This window comes from Schistocerca americana, chromosome 1, assembly GCF_021461395.2.
Source record: "Schistocerca americana isolate TAMUIC-IGC-003095 chromosome 1, iqSchAmer2.1, whole genome shotgun sequence".
In the NCBI taxonomy this organism is placed as follows: Eukaryota; Metazoa; Arthropoda; class Insecta; order Orthoptera; family Acrididae; genus Schistocerca; species Schistocerca americana.
In genome coordinates, this window is record NC_060119.1 from 219669339 (window position 1) to 219697114 (window position 27776).

A 27776-nucleotide genomic window follows, 5' to 3' on the forward strand; every position below is an offset into this window, starting at 1 on the left:
CGGCCAGAGTGGCCGTGCGGTTCTAGGCGCTACAGTCTGGAACCGCGAGACCGCTACGGTCGCAGGTTCGAATCCTGCCCCGGGCATGGCTGTGTGTGATGTCCTTAGGTTAGTTAGATTTAAGTAGTTCTAAGTTCTAGGGGACTGATGACCTCAGAAGTTAAGTCCCATAGTGCTCAGAGCCATTTAAACCTAACTAACCTAAGGACATCACACACATCCATGCCCGAGGCAGGATTCGAACCTGCAACCGTAGCGGTCGCGCGGTTCCAGACTCTAGCGCGTAGAACCGCTCCGCCACCTCGGCCGGCTGACACTATGAGAAGAAGGTAATGGATCTGTGTGACTTGAGCAGACGTGCAGGATGCGTCGCAGACGTATGCGCGAACCGTACCGTCAAATCGCTGAGTTTGAAAGAGGGCTCAATATTGGCATGAGAGAATGTGATGCATCCATCCGGGAAATCACTGCTCGTGTGGGACGAAGTGTCTCGTCAGTGCAACGGGTGTGTGCAGAATGGTTCACGGAAGGCCTAGAACACGACAAGAAGGGTCAGGTCGCACCGCCCAGACCACCCCGGAGGAGATCGACACCTCATCCGAGTGGCACTGCAGGACAGGTCTGCGTCCTTCTCGGCTCTGGCGCATCAGTGAAACAGTGTAACACATCGTACACTATCAGAGGTGACAGTTCGTTGCCGTTTATTACGGCATGGATTACGTGCGCGTCGTCCACTTCTCCGCCTACTTTTGACGAATATGTAGAAACATGCTAGACAGCGATGGTGCATGAAATGACACCACTGGGGACAGGAATGGAATCAAATAGTGTTTTCGGACGAATCCAGGTTTTGTATGTTCGAAAAATGACGCCCGCATTTTGGTTCACCGAAGACAGGGGGATCGGCATCACAGTGACTGCATTCGCACAAGACATACAGTGGCATCTCCAAGCCTTATGGTGTGGGGTGCTGTTGGATACAACCACAAATCACAGTTGCGCGTGTCCAGGGCACTGTGACCAGTGTGCCCTACGTGGATGACATCCCGCGATCCGTAGCCATAATTTCTGAACGGCACCCGACACATTTTTCAGCAAAACATCGTACGACCACATGATGCTGCACGAACACGTGCCTTCTTGTTGTCACCAGATGTCAGCCTTTTGCCCTGGCCCGCCAGATGACCAGACATGTCGCCAATGTAAAATGTGTGCGATATGGTGAAACGACGGGTGCAGCGTTGTGACCCAATGGCAATCATCACAGATGAATCTTGGAACCATTCGCGCCTTATACGCGTCAATGCCACCACGCATGCAGCAAGTTATCAGAGCTCATGCCGGACCCTGTGCCTACTTGGCAACACCGACACACGCTGAACCGAGGTGACTGGAACGCTAATCATTTCTGCAGAACATACTAATGTACATGTCCTGCGAATATAAACGTCCTATCTTTAGTCGTTCAAAGTGTTCCGTTTTTTCTGATCTTGAGTGTAGTAAGAGAAACAGTTTTCTGAGGGACAGCCCATGAACTGACGGTGCCTCCACACGTCCCATTAAGCTCACTGCAGTCTACATCAAATGCAAAAAGAATCAACTAATTTGTTCCATTTCCTTAAGCAGGAGGAAGTGTGTAATATTCATATTTTGACCCTATACTGTAGGATAGTTACACTATGACGATCAGTCAGTTACGTATAAAAATGGTCTCTTGCCCAAGAGCTAACCAAAACACTGATCCTAACTATTTTTATCGCCAACAGAAACCGAGGTATGAGGACCACAATATCCCGTTTTTATGAGCAGCGTTTTGGAACATATTAGGTACGCATGCTGACCCAAGCATACCGATTAACCCTTTACTTTGCCTGTTATCTTACGTTGCGTGAAGTAAACCCCATTTGTTGTAGGTCCTTTAATCTATATATCGCATCCAGATTGCGTTACAATTTCATGAGTCTTAATTACATAAAAGGGCATTTCAGTTCACAGTCACTTTTGAAGCTAAGTCACTTATGTAGCTAAGTAAACGGGGAGATTACAAGCTAAGTTACGATGTATACACCAGCTACTGATCTGTGCTCTGAACATACAACTCACCCAGTTGTTTGGCGGCGTACCGTAAGTCCCATTCAGCCATACGTAGTAGTCCTTATACTTGGTGTAGTTTTCGTGCGTAGGGTCACTGGAAGCAATGAACCATTCGTGTTCATCGCTGCTGTGGTTGGGCACGAAGTCGAGTATTACTCTGATGCCTGAAACAAGAAGAGAATTGTTAGTCTTTGTTTTCACCATCATAGGTCGCAGAGTCAGTAGAAAGAAATATCCCCGACAAAAAATGATAAAATTCTCCATACGTCATATTAGATTAAAATCCAGCAGTATCTAGACCGTCCATTTCAAATAGCAGGGAAGAAAATGCATGTAACCTATTACATGATTTGAACGAATGTACGACAAAATCAATTTGACACTACAGGCTTTTCGTGCAAATGATTACGTATTTTTACATTTTTGCTGAGGAGTGCCGGCAACCGATTGAATCCGCCCGATGGATTAACGACGAAGGGTGGTGTGTCTGCCAGCCTGGTAGACGGTTTTCCAGCTGTTTTCCAAATCCATCTAGGTGAATACCGGGCTGCTACCTACGTCCAGCGGCAGTTACACGGTTCGTAAACATTTCCAAAACGTCCTTGCACTTTCACATAGTCAACACTAGAAACAAACAGCTGGGATACATAGTGTCTGTCCTAGTGGGAGGGGGGAGGGAGTGGTAGGGGAGGGGTGGCGACAGGAAGAGCGTCCGGCCACCCTCTACTACTAACATCGTCAGATCCTGATTAACGTGCCGATCCCCTGAAGATAAGGGACAGAATCCAGGAAAAATAAAAGAAATATAGTAGTGATACCACAGCAGACGGTACAGGTTTATAATTGCCTTACTTTGCATAGTCGTTCGTTTGAAGATGGATTTGTAGTTCTGTTAACGAAATAAAGAAATATGTGACTAAATTTGACTGGGATGGAATGTTTTCGACTTTTTTTTTAACATCATCATCATCATCATCAACTATTCGGCATTCACTTTTCGATAAAAGCCTTCTTTAGATTATTATTTCAGTCTCAGCAATACTAATCCTTGTTCCTCCTGCACACCTTGTAATATCATTTACAAACGTCCTGTTAAAACGTCGTCTCGAGCTTTTCTCGTAGTGGAAACATGTATGGAGTGAACATAGGGTACTGCGCTAGTTGCTAACATCAAATCGAATAAATACATAATGTTCTTTATTTACATGTTGAGCTGAGGTGAAACTTCAATGTCATACTTATTTGACAGTAGGTGCAATGATGAGTAGTTGTTGCAGCTGAGGAAGCAAACCGAAATATATCACAGGAGGGAAAGTTACTGTTCACAGGTAAGCATCACAGAGGTCGAATTCCAGTAGTCATGCCATAAAGAGGCGCTTTATGTAATGATTAATGTCAAGATACATTGTAATAAAGCGTTATAAGGATAATTTATGTGACTGTATAACTACATACAATGCCTGACAAAAAAAGTGAAGCACCTCGAAGACATGGTCAGATGTCAGTATGATTTCCTACACATACGTGCCAGCGGCAGGTATGTGAATGATTAGGGCTAAAATTCTGCGTGTCAGGTAGAACAGCCACCAGATTGCATTCATTAGAGCTGTTCATGTTTAGTGTTGTTATGACGGCTGGTGTGGTTAACATGTTGTGATGTCCAGTGCTCACTAGGAAGGACATGGGGAAGATACGTACTCATGTTAGAAAGCGTTATCAACACAGTCTCAAAGGTGACCTCATTGGGGGTCTCCATTTGGCCGGTTGATTGAATCGTGCAACATCTAGATTTATGGGGTATATAGATGTGAGAATGGCCTGCTGTTCGACGGCATAGGTATGTGATCGCAGGCATACTGGTCGTCAAGGTTTCGGTCGACTGCGTCTGACCACCACATGGAAGGATCGCCTTGATGTTCATCACGTACATGGTACAATCTGTTTCATCCCACAACATTGGTCGGACATTATCAGCATCCGGACTAGGGAACTGATGTCCCATGCAAAGCCTGGTGTTAACACAAACGGCTACGGTCGGACTGGTGTCGTCAGCGGAAAGCATGCACTGCCGATAAATGGCGTCGTACTGTGTTTAGCAATGAACTGCGGTTTTGAACTTCTTCCAATATTTTGGAGAGGCACAAAGGAGTGGGGAGCGATAGTATACGACTTCAGGTTATTGCCATTTTTACAGCACACTGCCCGTCTTCACATGGCACATGTCTCTCTCAACTGTCTGCGTGATGATGTGGTACTCCTTTGGCCAACAAGATCATCAGATCCGTTCCCGATAGGACTTTTGTGGGACCACCTCGGACTTCAAGCCTGTCCCAGTGCCAGCAACCGCGATATCAGTGACCATTACAACAGATGCGAGTCAGCTTGTCCGAGGAGAGCATACAACAACTTTGTGACACCCTTCCCAACCGAATGAGTGCATGCATCCAGGCCAGAGTGAGTCCAAAACCATACATGTAACTGGCTGATGCTGCCAAGATGTTCGTAAAATTCAATCGATTCTGCAGTCACTGGAATAACGTAACATAATATCTCAAACAGTGAAGTTTCATTTCGTTTACTCCTCCCCAACACTCTACCCCCTCCTTCACTTTTTTGTCAAGCAGTTTATTTACAAGACAAGTGCTAGACAAATTCGGTACTGTATGTCCTTCTCGCTGCATGGACGAGGGATTTCAGCTGATTATACATATATGAGAAAAAGTACCACCACAGCTGTATCTTGAGAATGGCCTTATTCTATCACACGACTAATTTCGGCGGCACATTATCGCCATCCTCAGGGCATGTTTACCAAAGAACGATAACACAGTCCCAATATTTGAAAATTAAGCAATGAACACACAGAATTATGGTACTCTAATACATTAGTTATAGTAACCTTAAAGCTACATTCTACGAAGTATCAATAGAGCACATATGTCAGTAGCTCCATTTTTTCTGCTCTGTTTAGAAATGTATAAGCGTATAAAACATAAACACAGAATACAGCTGAATCACAGTTACAAAACACATGGCTGCCACCATACAGAAAAATAATGGACATCTAAAATGGCAACTTTCGCTCCTTTCAAACCAAATCATTAAGCCAACACCACCACGGTATAAATTTAACAAAGGGCCTCAAGTATCAGACATGATATAACTGAAAATGTCGATTGACGTTTACAGACTTATGCCAAAGGTGTACACGTGATGTAAGAAACTAACGGTAGAAGTCAACCAACCTGGTTGCTTTCACTCCTTTCCCTGATACATTTCTTCGATCTGCTGTGACTCCTACTAATGCCCAGCATGTATTTTTCAGCTGCTTGCTGAGCAATCCTCAATTTTTTAACGGATCTGGATTATAATCCCATGTATCACTTTGAAAAGTAAAAAATGCACGCTGGTTCCGATATAAATAATCTACAGATTTATCTAAAAAACTATATAGTCGAATGTTTGTTTTCCTAACCATGCGATTAAGTTCCGGAAATTATAAATACCCTGTCTCTTCCACAAACTTTACTAAATATCGTGACAGAGTTTCGTAATTAATTCTAAACATCATTGAGGAATTCTGCAAGGACATTATAAAATGAAATTTGTTACCAACGGAGATGCTTCAATAGTAAAGTAAAAAGTACGGCCTCTGACATCTTAGTATTATTTTGCAGTGACGATTTATTCAGTGAACACCGTCTGTCTGCTAAATTACGCGATGCTTCAGGCAGTAATCAATGAAAATAAATCGCCTACAGGGATAAAAGAGTGGCTAACAACACAAAAAGGGTTCCCGGACCCGTAAGCAGCGTGACTTGTTAAATATGCTCATTTACAATAGATAAAAGAACAAATTACCATACTTTCAGAGACATTATACTTCACTGTGATAGCAGTAAAACAGCAAAATTGTGTTACCTGCAGTGAATAACCAGTTAGTGAGAATTCACTGTTATAAAAAGAACCAGATATCAGTACTACGTAGATACTTTAATTCCTGCCCACCTTCCGTACAGTCTGAAGACCGCAAAGATAATGCGACATTCACCCTTCGATTGAAATAACCGTTTAGTTCCACAAAGCTAAAACACATCTTCAGGAATAGCATTCATTTATGCAGAAGCAACACTACTAGAAAGTAGCCTAGGGCTCACAGTTAATTCTTATCTACAACAAATTAGCCTCTGATTTCACAGAGAAAAAATACCAAAACACTCCGTTGGCAGCTAACTTGCATTAATAGTTCAAGGGAAATAAAAGAAGTGCGATTACTCCAAATTTTTACCACCCCATGATGAAATTAAGAGCCATACACCTGGTAATTTATTTAGCTGTCTCAGATAAAAGGTCACAATGAAGGGATGTATCAGAGGTCCCGTAAGGAACAGTATTGGGCCCTTTAGTTTTCTCGTTGTATATTACTGATGTGTCAACTATTTTATCCCACTGCAGGTATCACCTATACGCTGACGTCCTTCAGTTGTATCTAATTTCAGCTCCAACAAATATTCGCACAGCCATCAAGCATGTAAATGCTGATTTACTTGCCTTATCAGAGTTGGCGCATACATACTTGTAGGTTTGAAACCGCATCCATCTAAAACACAAGCAGTCTTGGTCGCTTACAAAAGACTTATTTCGACGCGGTTCAGCGAATCGTTTCCACCCTTAATCCAAAATGTCACAGAAATAATCTGTCCCACTTCTGCTAAGAACTTGAAGTTAATGCTGAATCATCACATCAGGATGGATTGAACACACAGGCAATGTCACTTCATTCATGACAGAAATATAAAAACCTATTTCCTTTCGAGTTTAAAAACAATCTCGTAGAGTCAGTAACATTCCCCATATTATTTGCTATTCTCCAAGGACTCTTGTACTAAAGCTCACGCACGCTAGTACTGGCGGTGAATGCTTGTATGCGATACATTTGATACGTACTCTATTTCGAGCCACATCACTCCTGCCTTCGAACAAATAAGTGTAGAGACTATCATGCTCTGTATTTATTCTATCATCTTTCCAATAATTGCACTCCCTCTTATTTATGTTCAACTCTTTCACAGCACAGCAGAAATACTCGCTGTCAAGAAAATAAATAATATCCTCTCTGTACCATCACATAACTCTGTCATGTTCTCTAAATAATTTTTTGTATCAGGAACTGGATTTTGGAAAAGTCTTTCTAAAAAACTCAGAGACATTTAATTCCTTCCAGACTTCTAAACACAGTTAATAGCCCACCATCCATAACAATAATCTCTCATGCATACTAGTCTACAGCTCACTCTCGTCAATCCCTGCTCCCCCACAACTTCCTCTCCCCCTTGCTGGCAGAGTGCTTGAGGCATTCTGTTGTTGTTTAACATATGACAATATTATCGTTTAAGTTTTTAAATTTCTGTCGGATCTCTGCTTATGTTACGAAAATTAGGATACACTAACGATATTTGTAACAAAATACAGTGACTTTCTCGGACTTCCTGCAATTACTCTAATAATCGTCTGGCCTAAAAATTGTGCATTTCTTTTCATTTTTTTAGCTGCAGAGTTGTTAATTATCACATGCATTCAGAGGTAGCATGTTGATGTATTTACAAAGCTTCGCTACAGAGTTAGACTGTAAAATCTGTGTGGTAATTGTGTTCCACGTTTTCGCAGAAAGTCATAAGCTTTAAATGTGACACACGTATAGACTATCTGACAATGCCTGACAATCGTTACTGGTTAACGTTCACACTGTACAGATCTGTTATACTTTGTCCACCACGTTTGAAGTAACAATCATAACACCTAACTCTAATAATAGTAATAAGTACATCGTATGGCTCTCGGATGCATTATGTTGTTTACTTGTATATGGCTCCACAAAAATCTAACGACGCTGCCACAGAACGATCATACGCAATGTCTGAGGACTAGTGCTTGTCTGGATTACACTGAAAGATGCTCAGTGGGTCTTCTGCAGGTCATATACAAGGAGTTACATGTGACATGCTACAGAGTTTCGCATAAAATAGATGACTATTTTGGATGGGATTGAACCGGCGACCCATTAGTCGTCAGCGCATGCCACTAGCGATTAAGCTACCAGAAGAACATCTGGAAATTGTATTTCTCAGTGTAGAAGAAACACGACTTCTGGATACTCAGTTTTTCGGTTGTTCAGATGACACCTGGTTAACAATCCCAATGCACCTGAACTCAGAGACCACGGGGCATTATACACCGTAAAATCCCCGTCAGTACTTTTAACAGCCGTTGTATAATCTCAAGACTGGTGTTTGGTGCGCAATGTCAGCTTTCGGCATGATTACACAATTCTTTCGCCAGACTGTTAGTACTACCCTGTACGTCCACAAAGAGTTTAATCCAAGTGTGGATCAGCTCCCAGAAGAAGAACAACTGAATGGATATTTCAGAAAGACGGAGCAAGTGTACAAAGAACCTTTACGCATTTGTTCGGTGAAGAGAAGACAGTCAGCAGAGGCTGTACAATGTCCTACCCACCTCGATCACTTAATCTCTCTCCCTGTGATTTTTCAGTTTTGGGCAGACTGAAAGGTCAAATATACTCAAATAATCCTCAAATACTGCAAGAGTTACAGCAAAACGCTGAAAATGCTGTTTCTCCTACCCCTCAGGCAGAGCTGGTATGCGTGTCTCACATTTTGATAAAACGATCTCAGCCTCTCACTGACGTCAACGATGACCATTTACAGCATCTTCTGCGACATTCATGGACAAGAATCAATCTCGCACCTGGCTTTTTGTGAATAACTGCCGAGCCACTTTTATTTTGCCCATCCTGTATTACATTTATAAAAAAAAAATTCTTTCAGTATAAAATATGATTGTCAGTCTTGAGCTGAGCTCCATAGGCCGATAGAACTGATTAACAAATACGGGTATTAAACTTGTATTGTATTGTATTCTATTGAACTGGCGACCTAGATACGACGGAGAGGCTTCGTCCCCGCCCTAGCTCTCAGTGGTTCACAACCGCATAACAGACCACAGCAGTCCACCCACCCCACCGCGCCCCACACCGAACCCAGTGTTATTGTGCGGTTCGGCCCCTATTCTGGAAGGCACAAAAAAAAAAACGAACTCCTCCCGAACAGGCTATGGATGCCCAGCGGTACTGACCGGCAGCCGTGTCATCCTTAGCCCACAGGCGTCACTGGATGCGGATATGGTGGGGCATGTGGTCAGCACACCGTTCTCCCGACCGTATGTCAGTTTCGGAGACCAGAGCAACTACTTCTCAATCAAGTAGCTCCTCAGTTTGCCTCGCAAGGGTTGAGGGCACTCCGCTTGCGAACAGCGCTTGACAGACCGAATGGTCACCCACCCAAGTGTTAGCCCAGCCCGACAGCGCTTAACTTCGGTGATCTGACGGGAACCGGTGTTACCACTGCGGAAAGGCCGTTGGCCTGGAAGGCACAATGGATCAACAAAAATATGTATGCCTCCTTGAGGACCATGTCCACCCCTATGTCCACCCCTACACACAGTTTGTTTTTTCCCGGCACTATGCCATTTACCAGCAGGACAATGCAAAATGTCACATGGCTTGCACCGTGCGTGTGTGGTTAGAAGAGCAGCAGGATGAAGTTATCATACTCCCCTGGCCACCAAACTCCCTGGATTTAAATCGAATCTACACTCTGTGGGAACATCTCAATCGGATTGTATGCATCAAGCATTCTCGACCAAGAAACCTAGAGCACGTGGCCACAGTACTGGATTCGGCATAGCTCCACATCCCTATTGGTACCTTCCAGAAACTCACTGACTCTCTTCCTGCGCGTCTCGCAGCAGTCAGCAGCGCAAAAGTAGGCTATTCAGTCGTCTGACAAGTGCATTGCACAATCCATTCACCTCCCTCTCTCTTTCCGTCATCTACCTACCCCATCTCCCTAACCACCTCCTCCTCCTCCCATCTCCTTCCATTTCGTCCTCCCCATTCTCCCTGTGCATTTTCTCCTCCCTTCTCTCTGTCCACATTCCGCTACTCCTCCCTCTGTCTCTGATCATACCCTCCTCCACCGCTCTCTGCTGATCTCCCTCCTCTCTCTTCCCATCTCCTCCCTCTCTCTGCTTATCTTCTATGCCCCCCTCTCTCTGCCCATCTTCTGCTCCCCCTCCCTCTGTCCATCCTGTCTACCCCATCTCTCTGCCTGTCTCCTCCTATTCTCTCTCTTCATACAGCTCTTTCTTCCTCTCCCTCTGTCCAACTTCTCTCTGCTCTCTTGCTGTTCATCTCCTGATTCCCACTCCTCTTTCATTCTCTCTGTCCATTCCTTTTTACCCTCTCTTTGTGCAAGTCTCCTCTTGCCCTCTCTCCATACATCACTCCCTCACTCTCTATTTGTCCATCTCCTCATCGCCCTGTTTTTCTGCCCACCTTTCCCTCTCTGCATCTCCTATTGGCACCTCTGTCTGTCCATCTTCTCTTCACACTTTTTTCTGCCGATCTCATCCTCCCCCTCCCCATCTCTATGATATCCATGCCTATCTGCACGTATACCAAATGGAATGCATTCTGATACTCCAGAATGAGATTTTCACTCTGCAGCGGAGTGTGCGCTGATATGAAAGTTCCTGGCAGATTAAAACTGTGTGCCCGACCGAGACTCGAACTCGGGACCTTTGCCTTTCGCGGGCAAGTGCTCTACCATCTGAGCTACCGAAGCACGACTCACGCCCGGTCCTCACAGCTTTACTTCTGCCAGTATCTCGTCTCCTACCTTCTAAACTTAACAGAAGCTCTCCTGCGAACCTTGCAGAACTAGCACTCCTGAAAGAAAGGATATTGCGGAGACATGGCTTAGCCACAGCCTGGGGGATGTTTCCAGAATGAGATTTTCACTCTGCAGCGGAGTGTGCGTTGATATGAAACTTCGCAGGAGAGCTTCTGTAAAGCTTCTGTAGCTCAGATAGTAGAGCACTTGCCCGCGAAAGGCAAAGGTCCCGAGTTCGAGTCTCGGTCGCGCACACAGTTTTAATCTGCCAGGAAGTTTCATTCTGATACTACCTACACAACGTGCCAGTTATGCAGGGCAATACTTTTCATCCTCATCCCATCCCTATAGGAGCTAGATGTACATTAACCAGATTACTTCTTTCCAGACAGTAAGTAGTATGTATCCGAATTTGGCTGATAGTGATCCTATGGTTTCAATGGGTTGCAAATGTACACACATAAATCAACCTTAATTTTGCCCTAGAAACAGAGGTGAATGCTGTAACTGAAATTCCCATTCAAAAAATTCCCAACTGGGATTTCTCCCTCCCACCCTCAGCCTGTTCAGATGTTTAACTGAAAAGGATGAGATTTTCCAACAGCTTTCCCTTCTCTCTTGAGCAGAATGAAGGAAAAAAACAGCACTGTTTCTGTTACGCAACTTGATAAATAACAACGCGCATTACATTGTGTATCACTGACAGGTTTACTATTGAAATGTCGGAAGAGGACTTTCTGGAAAGAGTCGTGTAACAGTTTACTTCCTACCACAAACGTCTCGTCACGAAATGACCACAGCGAGAAAATTTTAGAAATTCGAAAATACAGAGGCTTACCGATGATCATTACCAGATGTACCCTAAACCACACAGCGTCAAATGGCTTCCAGAATATTGATGTAGATGTTTTAAACGGTGTCTGTGAAAACCTCCTCAGACTACCAGCGAATTCAGAGATTCGGGTGATTTAAGCACGAGACCTCCAATCTTTCGTAGCAGAATGACTTTTTCTTGTTTGATCTTCAGGGAATCGTCACTGTTCTGGCATTTGAAGAAAATTTATCCGGCCATATACTGCAATATATTGAGTCGTGTTGAACAATTGAAACAAGCCGTCTTCGGACCTACGTATAGCGTTACTAGGACGCGATTACTAGTTAAACCGAAGCCTGTTTTGACGCATGATTACAGTTCTCGAAATTTTCGTTGTTTTCCCTCGAAGCATACAATTGCTTGTCCTGTCGTTTAACACTGCTAACGTGGATGAGGCAGCTTAATTAGAGCTGGAGGAGTACTGCTTGAAACTTCCAACCTTCTTGCTCACAAAGTAACATTGATAGTAGATTAAATTATATATCCTGATGTGTTAATTCAGTTTATGGTGCCCCGTACCTTACTTGCGGTTGGTAGCAGCTTCGGCGTCACAAGGACTGCTGAGACCTTGGAAAGAATAATAAAGGAACTGGAAAGAGATGAATATGCAGTGTAGCTTTTGCTTGCGAAATGGGTGCCAACAGCTTTAAAATATGAAAGCAGCTTGAGCTATCCATACATAACATGTATTTCCCAAACCATGTGGATCATGAAAATAGGTTATGGGTATTGTTGGCATTGCCAAGAAATATCTTACTAGGTCAGCGGTTCCCAGCGTTTGGGATAATTACTTCTGAAGGGTAAAACGAAACTTTCTGAAGGATAAAAACAAAAGGGTGTGATTGCATTTCGGTCACGAAACTAAATTATTTGTAAAAGGTCATTACAATTGTCACTATTTCATAAGACTGTAATACTGATTACACATGTTACCAATAATTCTATTTTCTTCAGATACTAGCATTAACGAGATACAATGAGATGGAGATTTCATCTTGTGAAACTAATATACAAATAACGTCTTCCTCTACTTGCCCACTCACTACACACATACATTTTAAAATGCGTCTATGACGGCAAAATTGAGACATATACGTCACATATGCTTAAATATCTCATGGAAAAGCCTTGTCTGAGTTATACGTAGTTCCCACAATGGATCAGAAATTGATTTTGTTGCGTAGGACTTCATACGCAATGGTAAGGAGAAGTGGGTTACCGAGTGGTGTGGCAACTGCCGTTGTAGGAAAGCTGGACAGCAGTAGAAATGATTAGCGAAAAAGTTAACAAACAAAAGATATATTGAACTTGTATTTCTGCAAATATACGAAATTCATTTTAAATATCGCGGAAGAAACAGAGTCCAGCTATCGCAGTGTTGCAAGAAGGAGGCCAGCTCCTGGTCTAGTGCCTAGTGTTGCTGCCTCTGGATCATGGGGTCGCGGGTTCGATTCCCAGCCGGGTTGGGGATTTTCTCTACCCGGAGACGGGGTGTTTGCGTTATCCTTACCACTTCATCATTTGTGACATCGTCTAGAAATGGACTGTGTAGGATTTGGAACTTTGTACGGGCGCTGTTGACCGCGCAGTTGAGCGGTCCGCAAACCAAACTTCATCATCATCCAAGTGCAAAAGGGCTGAGACGCTCCTGCTGGCCATTCTATATCGTGGCTGGAGAGGGCGCCCGTGGTACGGAGCTGCTGGGATGTGGTTCAGCAGGCATGATCATTGAGTCCACCAGATCCTGCACAATCGCTGTCGGCGTCTCAGGGAACTTAGATTTCCGTTGCTTTGATGCGCATGGCATAGTATTGATATATGATACCACAACATTAGTTACCTTGCAGCACACAAATTAACTATTTAAGAGCCCTGCCTAATACCAACAATTTGATAGCTACTCTGCTGATGTAGAGTCTACAGTGCATAATAATAATAACAATAATAATTATAATTATTATTATTATTACTATTAATGGCAGTCGTCAGACACAAAGCATTAGCGGTTTCAAATCTTCCAATTTCTGTCAGCTCAAAAGTAAGGAGTCCAGCAATCAAGTGATTTACAAAATATAGTGCATTTTAACTGGGCTGCTTTAAAATTCGTGTGCAGGGAGTCGGTGTAGCAAGTGTCGCTAGATAGAGGACTGGTGCAGAGGAAGCAAGTTTTGTAACAAGTGTCTACCCTCACTGCAGGTACTTAGCTCTATTTTGTGAAGAGTTGTAGGTAGTATTAGCGGTTGACAGACAATTGAAGAACTGTTTTGGCATTCCATAAACAAAGTTTGTCAGATATAAGCTGTACAAATTGTTTCACTGACTCACTAGTTCGTGATTTGAAGGAACACCTACAGAAACTAAATATCACTTTCGTCATTTAAAAAACAAAAGTATGGAAAGAAATTTTTTTCATTCTGAAGTTTAGTTAGCTGCTAATTTTGATGATGGTGGGAAGAGGGGAGGGGTGAGGGGTTATTACCTAATATGTAATTGCACTTAGGGGTAATGTTAGGAGTCAGTGTACTAGACGGATTCGTTTTTCCAGCTGTCAGTGACAAAGAAGGTCATACAAGATCAGCAGGATCATCATAAGGTTGATCTTTCAATCGCCTTTCATATTCCGGAGGTGCACCTGAATATTAAAGGACGTGCACGCAAGAGTGTAAGGATGCACAGTTACTTTCACGCCACTCTGTGGAAACTTTGAAACGTACTGAACTAATAAACGAGATAAAAGCGGATACGGCCTCAACTTTAAAAGCCGAGAGAATATTTTACGAAGATATTTGGAAATTTTTTCGGCTATGATTGCAAGAAGGAGAGTATGTCTCCCAGTATTTTAGAAAGATACTTTAAGATCTTTGAACTCATTCACTGGTCTCTTTCGGGGTATGAGACATGGGAGATCCTACATATTGACTGCTCGGTTGGACTGAGACTGGAAAGGGAATCATTCTTTCAGACTTCGCGGTCTCGATGCATTTCTCAGTAAGTCCACGCGTTCAAAGTAACAAACAAGACGTTTATTATAACACTCACTGGAAATGCGTACGCTGTTCCATTATCTGATGGTGCTATAGTTACTGAGGAAGGAATTCAGTCACGTATTTCTTCTTCCATTGAAGTTTTAATAAAGTCAGAGGACTGTGCTCCACATAAAAAAACGCTGTCCCTTTCTTAATAAAACATCGAACCTATGTCATTACTGACTGTCTTAAGTTCCATTTAATACTTCAGTAAGACGTGATATGTTCATTAGCATTAACTTTATTGTTATTACTTGTTTCCCGAAGACCTTAGTTTATTTGCTGCAGCTACTGTGGCTGATCTGGAATAGATTCAGTATTTTTCGAAAAACTAAGAAACATAACATCCCGTGTTTTGCGGGCCTGTTATTTCATTGAAGGACATCAAAACGGACATGTTCGGTGGAACAGACAACAGTGGTTATGACGCAGTTGATGTATAGATTTATATGAAGCAGAGGATGAGGAAAGAAAGGGGACTGCTCTTACTTATTCCAGCAACAGTTCACTAGAAAAGTGCCAATTTCAACTTAAACCACAGCACTACTAGCACTGGAAACCATTATTACATGCAGACTGCAGCTAGCTGTCTGTTGCCGTCTCTCCATTGACGAAATTCACGCAGGAATACAGCAACCTCCTGATCTGTGTTGGTTCAATGAATAGCTCATTTCATAGTGTTCTTAGAGTATTTTATTTAGTTATTCGCAGCGAAGACGTCAGTGATCTGTACACACGTTTGTCACATTTGCATAAGGACATGAAAATGTTTTGTTCAAGAGTAGGGTTCTGCATATCAGCTTACAGGAACTCTTAAGGAAACACTGTTTACCGAACTCAATGTCATCGACAATGGGGACCAACGAAAGTAAGGATCAAATGCTGCATTCTTCTGTCGCCATTTCTGGAAACCACGGAAAACCTAGATTAGGGCAGAACTTGAGCCCGACTTTGACGAGGAGCTATTGCACCACTGAGGCCTTCATTGAGCCACAAGGAGTAATTGGTGATAAAAGAACACTTTCATATTTTGCTGACAACACTACAGTTATATCTTATTTTTACGCACCACGGTCAATGGACTCTGTACTTGATTATGTTATTAGTTAAGATAGGGAAAAAAGAAATAAATTCAAACAATAGATTTTTCAAGAGCGACTGACAGACACAGTAATCAAGGCGTGGTTACATAACGCCACCGTAAACGGACAAAATGTTCTTCTCAAGTGCTGTTCACGTTATCTGCGGAGGCGTTCGTAGATAAGACTGCCCGAAATTCCCCTCCACCTAATTGGTTTTTAAACGGTAATTTTTCCGTGCGCTGTACATCTTTAGAGTATGCTGCTCCCTATCTTAATTGTTCTTTCTCGGTGGATAACAAGTACTGTTTGCGAGTAGAAATCAAACAATGGTCATAGCTGACGATGCAAAGAAATGTGCCACATCTATAATGAATCCAAGCTCAATTCACAATCATTATTCCTGTAGATTAGTTTGCGTGATAAATTTTCTACCTCCTTCTAGGCATGTTTTGGCCAGAGTCTCTTTTTCCTCTTCTGATGAACAATATGGTTTCTATAGAACTAAGAAAACAAATTTCATTCTCAAATCCTGCCCAGTTTTTCCGCGTGTTTTAGATTACACTTATATGTAACAGAGAATAAGGAAAGAAAGGGAAAGTATTTATGGGAAATTGTGACTTCCAATCACTCAGGGTATTGTGGTAACGCAATGGTAAAAGTTGAAAATATGAGCCGAATCGGGACAAATTTTCAACTTTCGCCACTGCTTTACCACAGTGCACTGTGCGGCTGGAAGTTCCAATTTCGCACCCAATCCATTCCCTTTCTTTCCTCACCCTCTGCTTCATATAAATCTATACATCAACTGCGTCATAACCACTGTTGTCTGTTCCACCGAACATGTCCGACAGAACAGATACCACTCAGATACACACTTTTTTGATTCCGAAGCCATTGGGAGGAGGAAGGCAACTTCTTTTTAGTCGTCTGTCTTCTGATTGGTTTATGCGGCTCACCACGAATTCCTCTCCTGCGCCAACCTCTTCATCTCAGACTAGCTCTTGCAACCTACATCCTGAATTATCTGCTGTATATATTCCAATCTCTATCTTCCTCTACAATTTTTGCCCTCTACATCTTCCTCTACTACCACGTATTTCATTCTCTGATGTCTTAACAGAAGTACTATTATTCTGTCTCTTCTCCTTGTCGGTGTTTTCCACATATTCCTTTCCTCTCCGATTCTGCTCAGAACCTCCTCATTCCTTACCTTATCAGTCCACCTAATTTTCAATATTCTTCTGTAGCACCATTCAAATGCTTCGATTCACTTCTGTTCCAGTTTTCCCACAGTCCATGTTTCACCTACCATAGCAAAAACGGTCGCCTATGACATGAGCGGGTACAGAAAGAAAGAAGAATAAAACTGGTTTTGTACACTGATGGCAGCGCACAATGCGTGTGATAACATGATTTTAAGTCAGCCATCTACCGTTTGGCTTTACGCTGTCCTCCATCTTTTCCCCATCTTGTATTAACAGTTTCATCTCTAGACAACTGCGGAGGTTCGAGTCCTCCCTCGGGAATGGGTGTGCGTGCTTGTCCTTAGGATCATTTAGGTTAAGTAGTGTGTAAGCTTAGGGACTGATGACCTTAGCAGTTAAGTCCCATAAGATTTCACACACATTTCTAGACAACTGATATGCCCTACATCCTCAAACCCGTTTTGCTTAATACGAGAGTGGTTTGGTAAGTCTAGTCAAAAAGAAAGAAAAAATGTTTGTTTCGTAAGTAACTCACCTTACTTCTTGACGTAGTCTCCTATGAAGGATATACACTTGGTCCAACGATACTCTAGCTTCTTCATCCCATCGGAAAAATGGGTTCTGTCAGACTCTGCAAAATACTCGCTCACTGCAACTATCACTTTCTCATTTGATGACAACTTCCTCCCAGCAAGCCAAAATTTCAAGTTATGGAACCCGAAGAGTCACTTGGGGCTAAGTCTCGTGAATAGGGTGGTTGAGGAACCAATGCAGAGTCCAGTTCACGCACTTCCGCCATTGTTATCTCTAAGTTTGGGATAGTGCATTATCCTAGTGTAAGAGCACTTTTTTACGTACCAACCTTTGTCTCTTTTCAGACAATGAAAATTTCAAACGGTTCAACAATTTAGCATAATGGGGTCCAGTTATGGTTCTACTTTTTTTCAAGTAATCTATGAGGATTTCCCTGGGATTCCCAAAAAACAGTGGCAACCACATTACGAACGCGCTTTCACCAGCCTTTGTCCATTGTTTAGATTGTCGTCTTGACTCTGGGGTGCACTGATGGATCCAGGTTTCATCAACAGTCACAAGACGCTGCTAAAAGTTTTGCGGATGGCGATTAAACATCGCCAGACATTGTGAGTGAAAGCAATCGCTGCACCCACCCCGTACGGAGCTTCTTCATAGCCAATTCTCCGAGCAGGATTTTATGCACATGCTCGGTCGAGATGTCAACAGCGTCAGCAATCTCACAAATTTTTATTCGGCGGTCTTTCATTACCACATCATGGATTTTGTCAATGGTTTCCTCGCACAAAATAAAGTGTATTTAAAAGATAAAAATGTTTTTTACAATTACAGTTTAGCTATATAATGTTTCACAGATATATTATTTTAATTTGTAATTTAAATAGGAATCATAGCATAATCTCTGATGTAATTGTTATTAAACTGTCGGTTAGAAATTGATGTGTATGTGTAAATGTTAGACCGGAAGCCTATAACAGGATTTTTGTGAATGCAGCGAGTGAAGACGTATTCATTCGTCGCATTCCGTTGATTCAAATATGGCCTTTGATTTAAAGCAACTGCAGTTTCCCATGTGGATTGCATTCGTTATGGGTATCAACAAGGAACAGTACCAATCAGTTTGTGTGGCAGATACTAAACATCCCAGGCAACTTCGGGCACTGCAGCAAGTTGTGCATGAAATAGAAATAAGAACTTGGCAGAACACCTGGAATCAAACTATTAGCGGCAACAGATGTTCCACTGTCCAGTTATCTACTCCGGACAGTCTTCCAACGAATTCTTTCCTGGCCCATTCTATTAAGCACTTCTTCATGTCGTACTTTTTACCTGTGCACTTAATTTTCAACATTCTGCGATACTATTAGATTTCAAATGCTTGCAAACTTCTGGTAGTCCAGCTCCCATTTCCATAAATGTTGTACAGTTTCAGAAACTTGTACCTCATTTCCATAACAGTATCTGATACTAGTGGAGCTCTTTTGTTGAAGGAAGTTTCCTTCGCGTATGACAATCGACTTCTGATCCTCTTAGCTGCGGCCACCGTTTGTAATCTCACTTCCTCGGTAGGAGAATTATTTCACTTCTTCCGCTACTGTGTCATTCCTACACCACTGTAATCTATTTTGTGAACTCTGGTCTTTCTGTGTCAAAAGTTGTCACCTGTCTATTCTTCACCATATTCGACTCCTTCGCTTATCCCTAATGGGCCTGTGACTACGGAATGAAACACAAAAATTGAAATATAAATAGATAAAATACAAACTAAATTCAGGTGATGCGACTGCTCTATACCAGTCTAAGACGAAGCGGAATTTTTCGGGTCGGTAACATACGCACCCCTGTTTCTGCCTTCTTTTAGACGGATTGTTGTCGTTATTTGGGTTAGAGGCGCTAAACAGACGATTGGCTTGAATACTTAGGTAGCTGAAGTTTGTCATTGTTATCTCTCTAATATCAATTACAGTAGAGATGATTAAAGCCTCAGAACACTTATTACACAATGAATTTACTCTTTCCAAATTGTTTATCGAATGTCCATGAAAGAAATAGTTCCCAGAAACTGGAAGAATGCTGTAATTATTCTACTTCACAAGGAAAATGAAACACAGTACATAGAAACAGATCCGTCAACCTCCTCTTCGCAAAGTACAAGATATTCATGAAAATGATCACAAACAGAACAGAAAAAAGGAGGAATTTGAGTCAACAAAAGGAGGACGCAAGCATCAAAGGCAGCTGTAGCTCGATGGACGAATTTACAAGTCGTAAATGAAAATATAAAACGAAGTAATGACTATAATTTAACACTTTGCCTGTGGTTTATCAATACAGGCCGAACATTTTGTGCATTCAGGAAACAATGACACTACGCTTTTCGCATGACTTTGGATGGTTGCTCTCATTTAGAAAGGATACAGAACGAAGAGGCGTGATTGCTCGGCAACAAAACTCGGCTCACACGGAGACAGTGGAAGGAGTTAACTGGCACGCTTGCTATAGCGATGTTCGGGGAACGCCGTCGGGCGTGCGGCACAATCGTTCTTTACTTTCTGAACGTCCCTCGTATCTCTGATACCTCTTTCATTAAACTCCATGGAGATACTAGGAAATGCAGATCTGATATAGGAGTTATGTTAGGCGATACTACTATCAAACCCATTCTCAGAAAGTCCTAGAGAAGGTTCCCTAGCCCCTGAAGTGGGAAAACGGAGAAGAAGTATCCATACGTCAGAACTACCTTTGGTTTGCTGTGGGCATAAACTGAGGCAATGAATGGAAGAACTTAATACAGAAACTTTGAAAGTAAATCTGAAAAGACTAGTTTCATGCTGCTCTAGATGCTACTCTGTCCCATGCGAGCCTCTCCATCTCCGAAGAACTACTGCAAGCTACGTCTTTCTGAATCTGCTTACTGATTTCATCTCTCGGTCTCCCTCTAATATTTTTATCCCACACGCCTTCCTCCAATACTAAATTAGTGATCCCTTGATGTTCTAACAACCGATTCCTTCTTTTGGTCAAGTTATGCCGCGAATTTCTTATCTCCTCAGTTCTGTTCTGTAATTCCTCATTAATTAGGTGAACGACCCATCTAACCTGCTGTTGCACGACATTTCGAAAGAGTTTATTCTCTTTTTATCTATACTGCTTACCGTCCATGTTTCACTTCCATACCTGGCTACACTATGGACAAATACCCTCAGAAAAAAACTTCCTAACTCTTAAATCTATACTCAAAATGGCTCTGAGCACTATGGGACTGAAATTCTGAGGTCATCAGTCCCCTAGAACTTAGAACTACTTAAACCTAACTAACCTAAGGACATCACACACATCCATGCCCAAGGCAAATCTATATTCAATGGTAATAAATTTCTCTTCTTCCGAAATGCTTTCCTTGCCATTTCCAGTCTAAGTTTTATATCCTCTCTACATCAGTTATTTTGCTGCCCAAATAGCGAAACTCATCTACTAATTTAAATGACTTGTTTCCTAATCTGATTCCGTTAGCATCCTCTGATTTAATTCAAGTGCATTCCATCATCCTTGTTTTGCTTTTGTTGATGTTTATCTTATATCCTCCTGTCAAAACAGTCCGTTCCGTCCAACTCCTCTTCCAAGTCCTTTGCTGTTTCTGACAGAATTGCAGTGTCATCGGCAAACATCAAAATTTTTATATCTTCTCCCTGAACTTCAACCCCTACCCCAAATTTTTCTTTTGTTTCCTTCGATGCTTGTTCAGTGTACAAACTGAATAACATCGGCGATAGGCTGCAATCCCGCTTCTCTCGATTTTCAACCACTGCCTCCGTTTCATGCCCCTCGACTCTTACAACTGCGGCCTGGTATCTGTACAAGTTGTAAATAGCCCTTCGCTCCCTGTATTTTACCCCTATTACCTTCAAAACTTCAAAGAGAGTATTCGAGTCAACATTGACAAAAGTCTTCTCTAAATCTACAAATGCTATAAACCTATCTTCTAAGACAAATCTTAGGGTCAGTATTGCCTCGAGTGTTCTTACATTTCTGCGGAATCCAAACTGATAATCCCCAAGGTCGGCTTCAATGTTTTTATTCTTCTGTAGAGAATTTGTGTTGGCATTTCGCAATCCTGACTTATTAAACTGTTACTTTCAAACCTTTCACCAATTGCTTTCTTTGGAACTGAAATTGCTACATTCTGCTTGAAGTTTGCACACCAGATGGAAGAGTTTTGTCATGGCTGGCTCTCCCAAGGCTATCAGTAGTTCTGACGGAATATCGTCTCCTTGCATGGCCTTGCTTTCAGAGTTTTGTCAAATTCTTCTCGCAGCATCATATCTCCCATCTCATCCTCATCCACTTCCACTTCCATGTCTCTAATGTTGCTTCCAAGTTCGTCTTCCATGAAAAGGCACTCTATATACTCCTTCCACCTTTCAGTTACAGTAAGACTAAATGTATGTATAATCAGCACGTCGAGAGATAAATATGCAAATTGATCTTGAATTCATAAAGGGAGTTGTCACTAACTTTTAGATGCAACACATTAAGACATTACGACTCGCCTGACAGCAAAAAGAAGATAAAAACCTAGCTTATTTTTCAGAAACCAAACACGTTTCAAAAATAAGCTTCCAACAAGTCTCAAACAGGAAGTTTAAAATCAATCTGACGAACCGGTTTCAAGCAACAGTGTAACACGTTTTTGCAATGTGAAAACCATCCACAAACCAAGGCCGTTCAGCATGCTATGGAGTAATGCATGTTGGGAATTACTAGTACAAAATATAAAACAAACAATTAGATTACAGGACATACTGAAATGAAAAATGTAATTATAATTGTAACGAAAACTGAAGGTAGATGAAGTTTAACATGCATGTTAGATGGAACAAGGAACTTGTTTATTGGATATCATTAGATTAGGCTCGCAAAGTACAAGTAGAAGTTACGAGAAGAATCCTACGAAAACGTGGATGTTATCGTCATAACAGCCCTTCACACCGACCCTAAATGTCAACGTGAAGAACTTCTCTAGATAACTAAGAAGAAAAAAACATGGGCTCAAACATATTGGAAGTCAACATCAGAATAAAATGCTCTCGCTGTCATACAAACGAAACGTACTTTTGTTGTGTGCTGTTGCCAGAAGTTCGTCGAAGTCAGCCATGGTTCCAAAAGTAGGATCGATGTCCCTGAAATCTGAAATGTCGTAGCCATTGTCAGCCATCGGCGACCTGAAGATAGGAGACATCCATATCGCTGACACTCCAAGATCTCTCAGGTAGTCCAGTTTCTCGATTATACCTGCAAACAATACAGACACTTATTGTAAATTAATCCGTTTTTGAAGAGGTAACGTAGTTTCATACGGAGATATTTATCTTTTCTTAGTTCAAATACTGAAAGCTAAAATATCAGAACATAGTGAAGATTCACGTGGTCGGCATTCTGTATGTTCTTCGATATCTGGAAAGGAATGTGTCAGCTCGCGCTTCCACTGAACTACCTCTGAGCTCGTGAATAATGAGGGTTAACCGCTGTATTTTGCATCCTGTGACGTAGTTAGCCATAATTAGTGTTTTCGTCGGATAAACGTGCCTTACAGCAATATTTTAAGTGTTAAAGCCACATTGTGTGTGTGTGTGTGTGTGTGTGTGTGTGTGTGTGTGTGTGTGTGTTTGTGCACGCGCGCGCACTCGCGCTCATGTATCTGTGTGTGTGTGGGTAGGGGGTGCGGCTTATTTATATAACAGTCATTGACGTCCTTAAATACACACACACACACACACACACACACACACACACACACACACACATATATACATCAAAAAAAGTTTTACATCACCTTGTTTCCGTGAGTTCCGGAACCTTTACAGAAGCTTGGAATAGAGATCAACAAAAACAGCATTTCCGCCCTTTTTATTACTCATGAAAACCACACAGTGCATGTTGTAATACAATACAGCGAGACGTTCAGAGGTGGTGGTCCAGATTGCTGTACACACCGGTACGTCTAACACCAAGCAGCACGTCCTCATGCGTTGATGCATGCCTGCATTCGTCGTGGTATACTATTCACAAGTTCATCAAGGCACTGTTGGTCTAGATTGTCCCACTCCTCAACATTTATTCAGCGTAGATCCCTCAGAGTGGCTGATGCGTCACGTCGTCCATAAACAGACATTTTCAGTCTATCCCACGCATGTTCGATACGGTTCATGTCTGGAGAACATGCTGGCCACCCTAGTCGAGCTTTTTCGTTATCCTGAAGGAAGTCAGTCACATGATGCGCACGATGTGGGCGCGAATTGTCGTCCATGAAGAAGAACGCTTCACCAATAAGCTGCCGATATGGCTGCACTTTCGGTCGGAGGATGGCATTCACATATCGTACAGCCGTTACAGCGCCTGCCATGACCACCAGCGGCGTACGTCGGCCGCACATACTGCCATCCCAAAGCAGCAGGGAACCCCCACCTTGCTGCACTCACTGGACAGTGTGTCTAAGGCGTTCCGCCTGACCGAGTTGCCTTCAAACACGTCTCCGACGATTGTCTGGTTGAAGGTATATGTGAGACTCATCGATGAAGAGAATGTGGTGCCTATCCTGAGCGGTCCATTCGTATGTTGTTGGGCCTATGTGTACCACGCTGCATGGTGTCGTGTCTGGAAAGATGAACCTCGCCATGGACGTCGGGAGTGAAGCTGCGCATCATGCAGCGTCCTGTGGCTGCACGAAAAGCATTATTCAACATGGTGGCGTCGCTGTCAGGTTTCCTCCGAGCCATAATCCGTAGATAGCGGAATCCACTGCAGTAGTAGCCCTTGGGCGGCTGGAGTGTGGCCTGTCATCGCCATTTCCTGCCTCTCTATATCTCCTCCATGACCGAACAACATCGCTTTGGTTCACTCCGAGATGCCTGGACTCTACCCTTGTTGAGAGCCCTTCCTGGCACAAAGTAACAATGCGGACGAGATCGAACCGGGGTATTGACCGTATAGGCGTGGTTGAACTACAGATAACACGAGCCGTGTACCTCCTTCCTCGTGGAATGACTGCAACTGATCGGCTGTCGGAACCCCTCCGTCTAATAGGCGCTGCCCATGCATGGTTGTTTACCTCTTTGGCCGGGTCTCGTGACATCTATGAACAATCAAAGGGATAGTGTCTGTGGTACAATATCCACAGTCAACGTCTATCTTCACGAGTTCTGGGAACCGGGGTGATGCATTCCTGCTGTAGCAGGTTGGTTGAAGTAGTGCAGTGAGCGGCCACAACTGTGTTCAGATCAGCTGCTCTGTGCATTTTCTGGAAGTGCCGAAGACCAGTTCGAGCGCGCTAATAATATGTTTAGGAAACACGAACAGTGTGTATGGCTCAGTATTGAAGAGGCACTTAGTTGGAGTGCACAACAGTGTTTCCTGCAGACACTGAAACTCGTCATCCTCCATGGCAATGCACGAAGCCACACGTTGAACCCAGTACAGGAGCTCCTGCCTACGTGGGAGGTACTGGAACACACACCGTACTCACCAGATAGGAATTCGTGCCTGCTCTCTAAACTGAAGGAACCTCTTCGTGGCACGTGATACAATACAAGAGAGTACATCATCTGTGCCATAGGGCGGGGCTTCCAAGACATCGACCGTGACAGGTGCGCTGATGGTGTTCGACGCCTTCCACCTCTGTGGGGGAAGATGACCGACATGCGTGCCGATTATATTGAGTGCATATAATGCAGTGGACGTGTGTCAGTAACGTCGAATATGAAATATAACCATGCTGCCACTAGTTTTAAAAGTAGACAGTAGCGTTCAACAGTCATGCCTGTAGAGGAGACCATGGTCGAGTGCCAACATCGCAGTTAGTAGCTATGTTAAACTAGCGACAAAACAACTGACAAAACAATAAACTCACGAAAGCTAGTAGCCTAATAACTAGTTCGTACAAACTAAGCTACATTATCTTCGTAAATGTATACTGCTGAAAATGAGTAGTGAACAGTAAAATCAAAGTCAGACATGCACTTGACTAGGAAACCGTTTTTAAGCAGACGGTAGATCCAAGCGTATTAGATGTCCACTTGTGATATAATACGGACACCTGAAAATAAAGGACACAGGTTTCTGTGACAAAGAAAACCTACTATTTTACGAGAGAGTGCTGAAAACTATTGCCTCCGACTTCTTTGTGTGAAAACTCTTGAAGCTTTTTAAGCTTCAAGGTCTCCCAATTAGAGACCAGGCTGTTGACACCGTCACTGTAGAATGGTTAACCTTTCTTGACAGAGCCATAACGTCACGTCTGCTTGCACCACTTCATCACTACCAAAGTGAAGTCCTCGAAAGTATTCTTTACGTTTTGGAAACAGATGAAAATCGGATGGGGCCATGTTGGAACTCTATGGAGGATGATCGATGACGGTAAACCCAAGGTGGCGGATTGTTTCGGATGTCTCAGAGCTCATGTGTGGTCTAACATTGTATGGTGGTAGAGAGGGTGCTCCGTGTGGGGACGAAATCTTCGAATTCAAAACTCGATTACAGCGCGCGTTTCTCACGCAGCGACATAGTTACGTTACACACCGCCATATTTACGCTACACTTCAGAGCCCTCTGCAGGCAGAGGGCTGCAAATACGTAAACATGAAGAATGTAGATGTATAATGTTAATGACATGTGTTTCATTTAAATGATTTAAGAGATTTCATACAAAAAACTCGGAGGTATTGCTTTTCAATACGCCCTCATAGGTACTAAACTAGCAAAATAGGGAAAGTGCTATGTCCAGGCCACTGAAGTTATTTTTCTTGGATGAAACGAAAAACGCTTGTTGATGTAAATACTAACCGAAACTAATCCAATGACGAAATTTATTTGTGTATTGTAGGACACAAATTTGTAGCTGAGCGGTCATCTCTGTTGACTGTTCTATAGTGGTCCTGGCTTCATTTCCCCATACTACGAAGGATCTTTTCTCGATGGGAGAACTGCAACGAGATGAACTTAGCCACATGAAGGCCGTTAAGGAACATTTTGAATGGGGGTAGTGACTGCAGTGTCTGGAAATCTGACAACGATCAGGAAAGCGGTGTGCTGACCCCATGTCTCTCCATACTGCACCACCACGACTCCATATAGTAGAGGATAATACGATAGCCAGTCGGCATCGCGTGATTCTCTGAGTCTGATCGTTGAGTTTTTTTTTTCTTTGTCATGCACAAAAGACAAATTTCACCATTATTAGTTGTTGGAAATATGAAAAGAATCTTTCAATCGATAATGGTCAGGTCTATAGGTCATTGAGCCTAGTAACAAGGTCTAAACCAAGTCTAAACTAAATTTGTTCAGAAAATACGCTGGTACTTACCACGAAGGTCGCCGACGCCATCGCCATCAGAATCTTTGAAAGACTTGGGGTATATCTGGTAGATTATTGCTGTTTTCCACCACTCGAGACACAATACTGGACTGGTAACGGCCAGCAGAACTGCGACCAGAGAGAGATGCGACATCCTCATAGCGTGTCGTTCAGTTAGGACAGGCACGGTTGCTATCCTTGCTCGGTATCTCGCAACAAAGCGGCGAATGGCGACTTGTTGACGTGGGCCAGTGATACAAAACCCTTAGCGGAGCGAAAAATCTTGATTATCTGTGGAGATCGTGTTTATCAGGAAGCATTAATCGTTTTCTAGAAAGCCCTATGTGCTAATAACAAGTCAGTTTCTCAGCTGTATCGGTATCTACATTATGTTTTTGAAACAAACAGTCCTTTCCTTGCTATCTCTCAGAGAAATGAGTTACACACACTTAAAAACAAATAGCTCTTTCGCGCCGCTGCTCTCGCGTATCAGTAGTTCTGCTGTGATGAGTGATGAGCGATGGTGAGAAAATAAGCTATTGTACGGGAAGAACGACAGCCGCAAAACAATCATGTGTCAGCCTTTTCGGGTAAGCATATCTCGCGATGAAAAACGAAACCCCCTCTCCTTCCCCACCGCTCGACTCGGCAGCACACGCAGTGTAGGATGGGAAAAACCGACCGGTTAAAAGTGATTCCGGTATTTTAGTTACGAATTATCGATATTTTCGGTATACTAATAAATGAGTAAAAAACCGAAATATCAATTAGCCTTAGAAACAGTGTAAAATTTTCGTCTTTAAATAAACCTTTTTTTAATAGGGGTAATTTTTATTCGTAAAATTGACATTGGTTTGAA

The 27776-nt window shown here is 42.7% G+C and overlaps 1 protein-coding gene and 1 pseudogene across 1 annotated transcript in view; both read right to left on the reverse strand.

Moving 5' to 3' along the window:
- The window catches only part of LOC124620651, a 383337-nt gene that overhangs the window by 197071 nt on the left and 158490 nt on the right, over window positions 1–27776 (reverse strand). The window contains exons 11-13 of the mRNA XM_047147087.1: window positions 26927–27181; window positions 22681–22860; window positions 2104–2258 (exon numbers count right to left, since the gene is read on the reverse strand). Of these exons, the coding sequence (XP_047003043.1) occupies window positions 2104–2258; window positions 22681–22860; window positions 26927–27181 (590 nt within the window). The remainder of the gene's footprint in view (window positions 1–2103; window positions 2259–22680; window positions 22861–26926; window positions 27182–27776) is intronic.
- LOC124552558 lies at window positions 9419–9536 on the reverse strand (annotated as a pseudogene).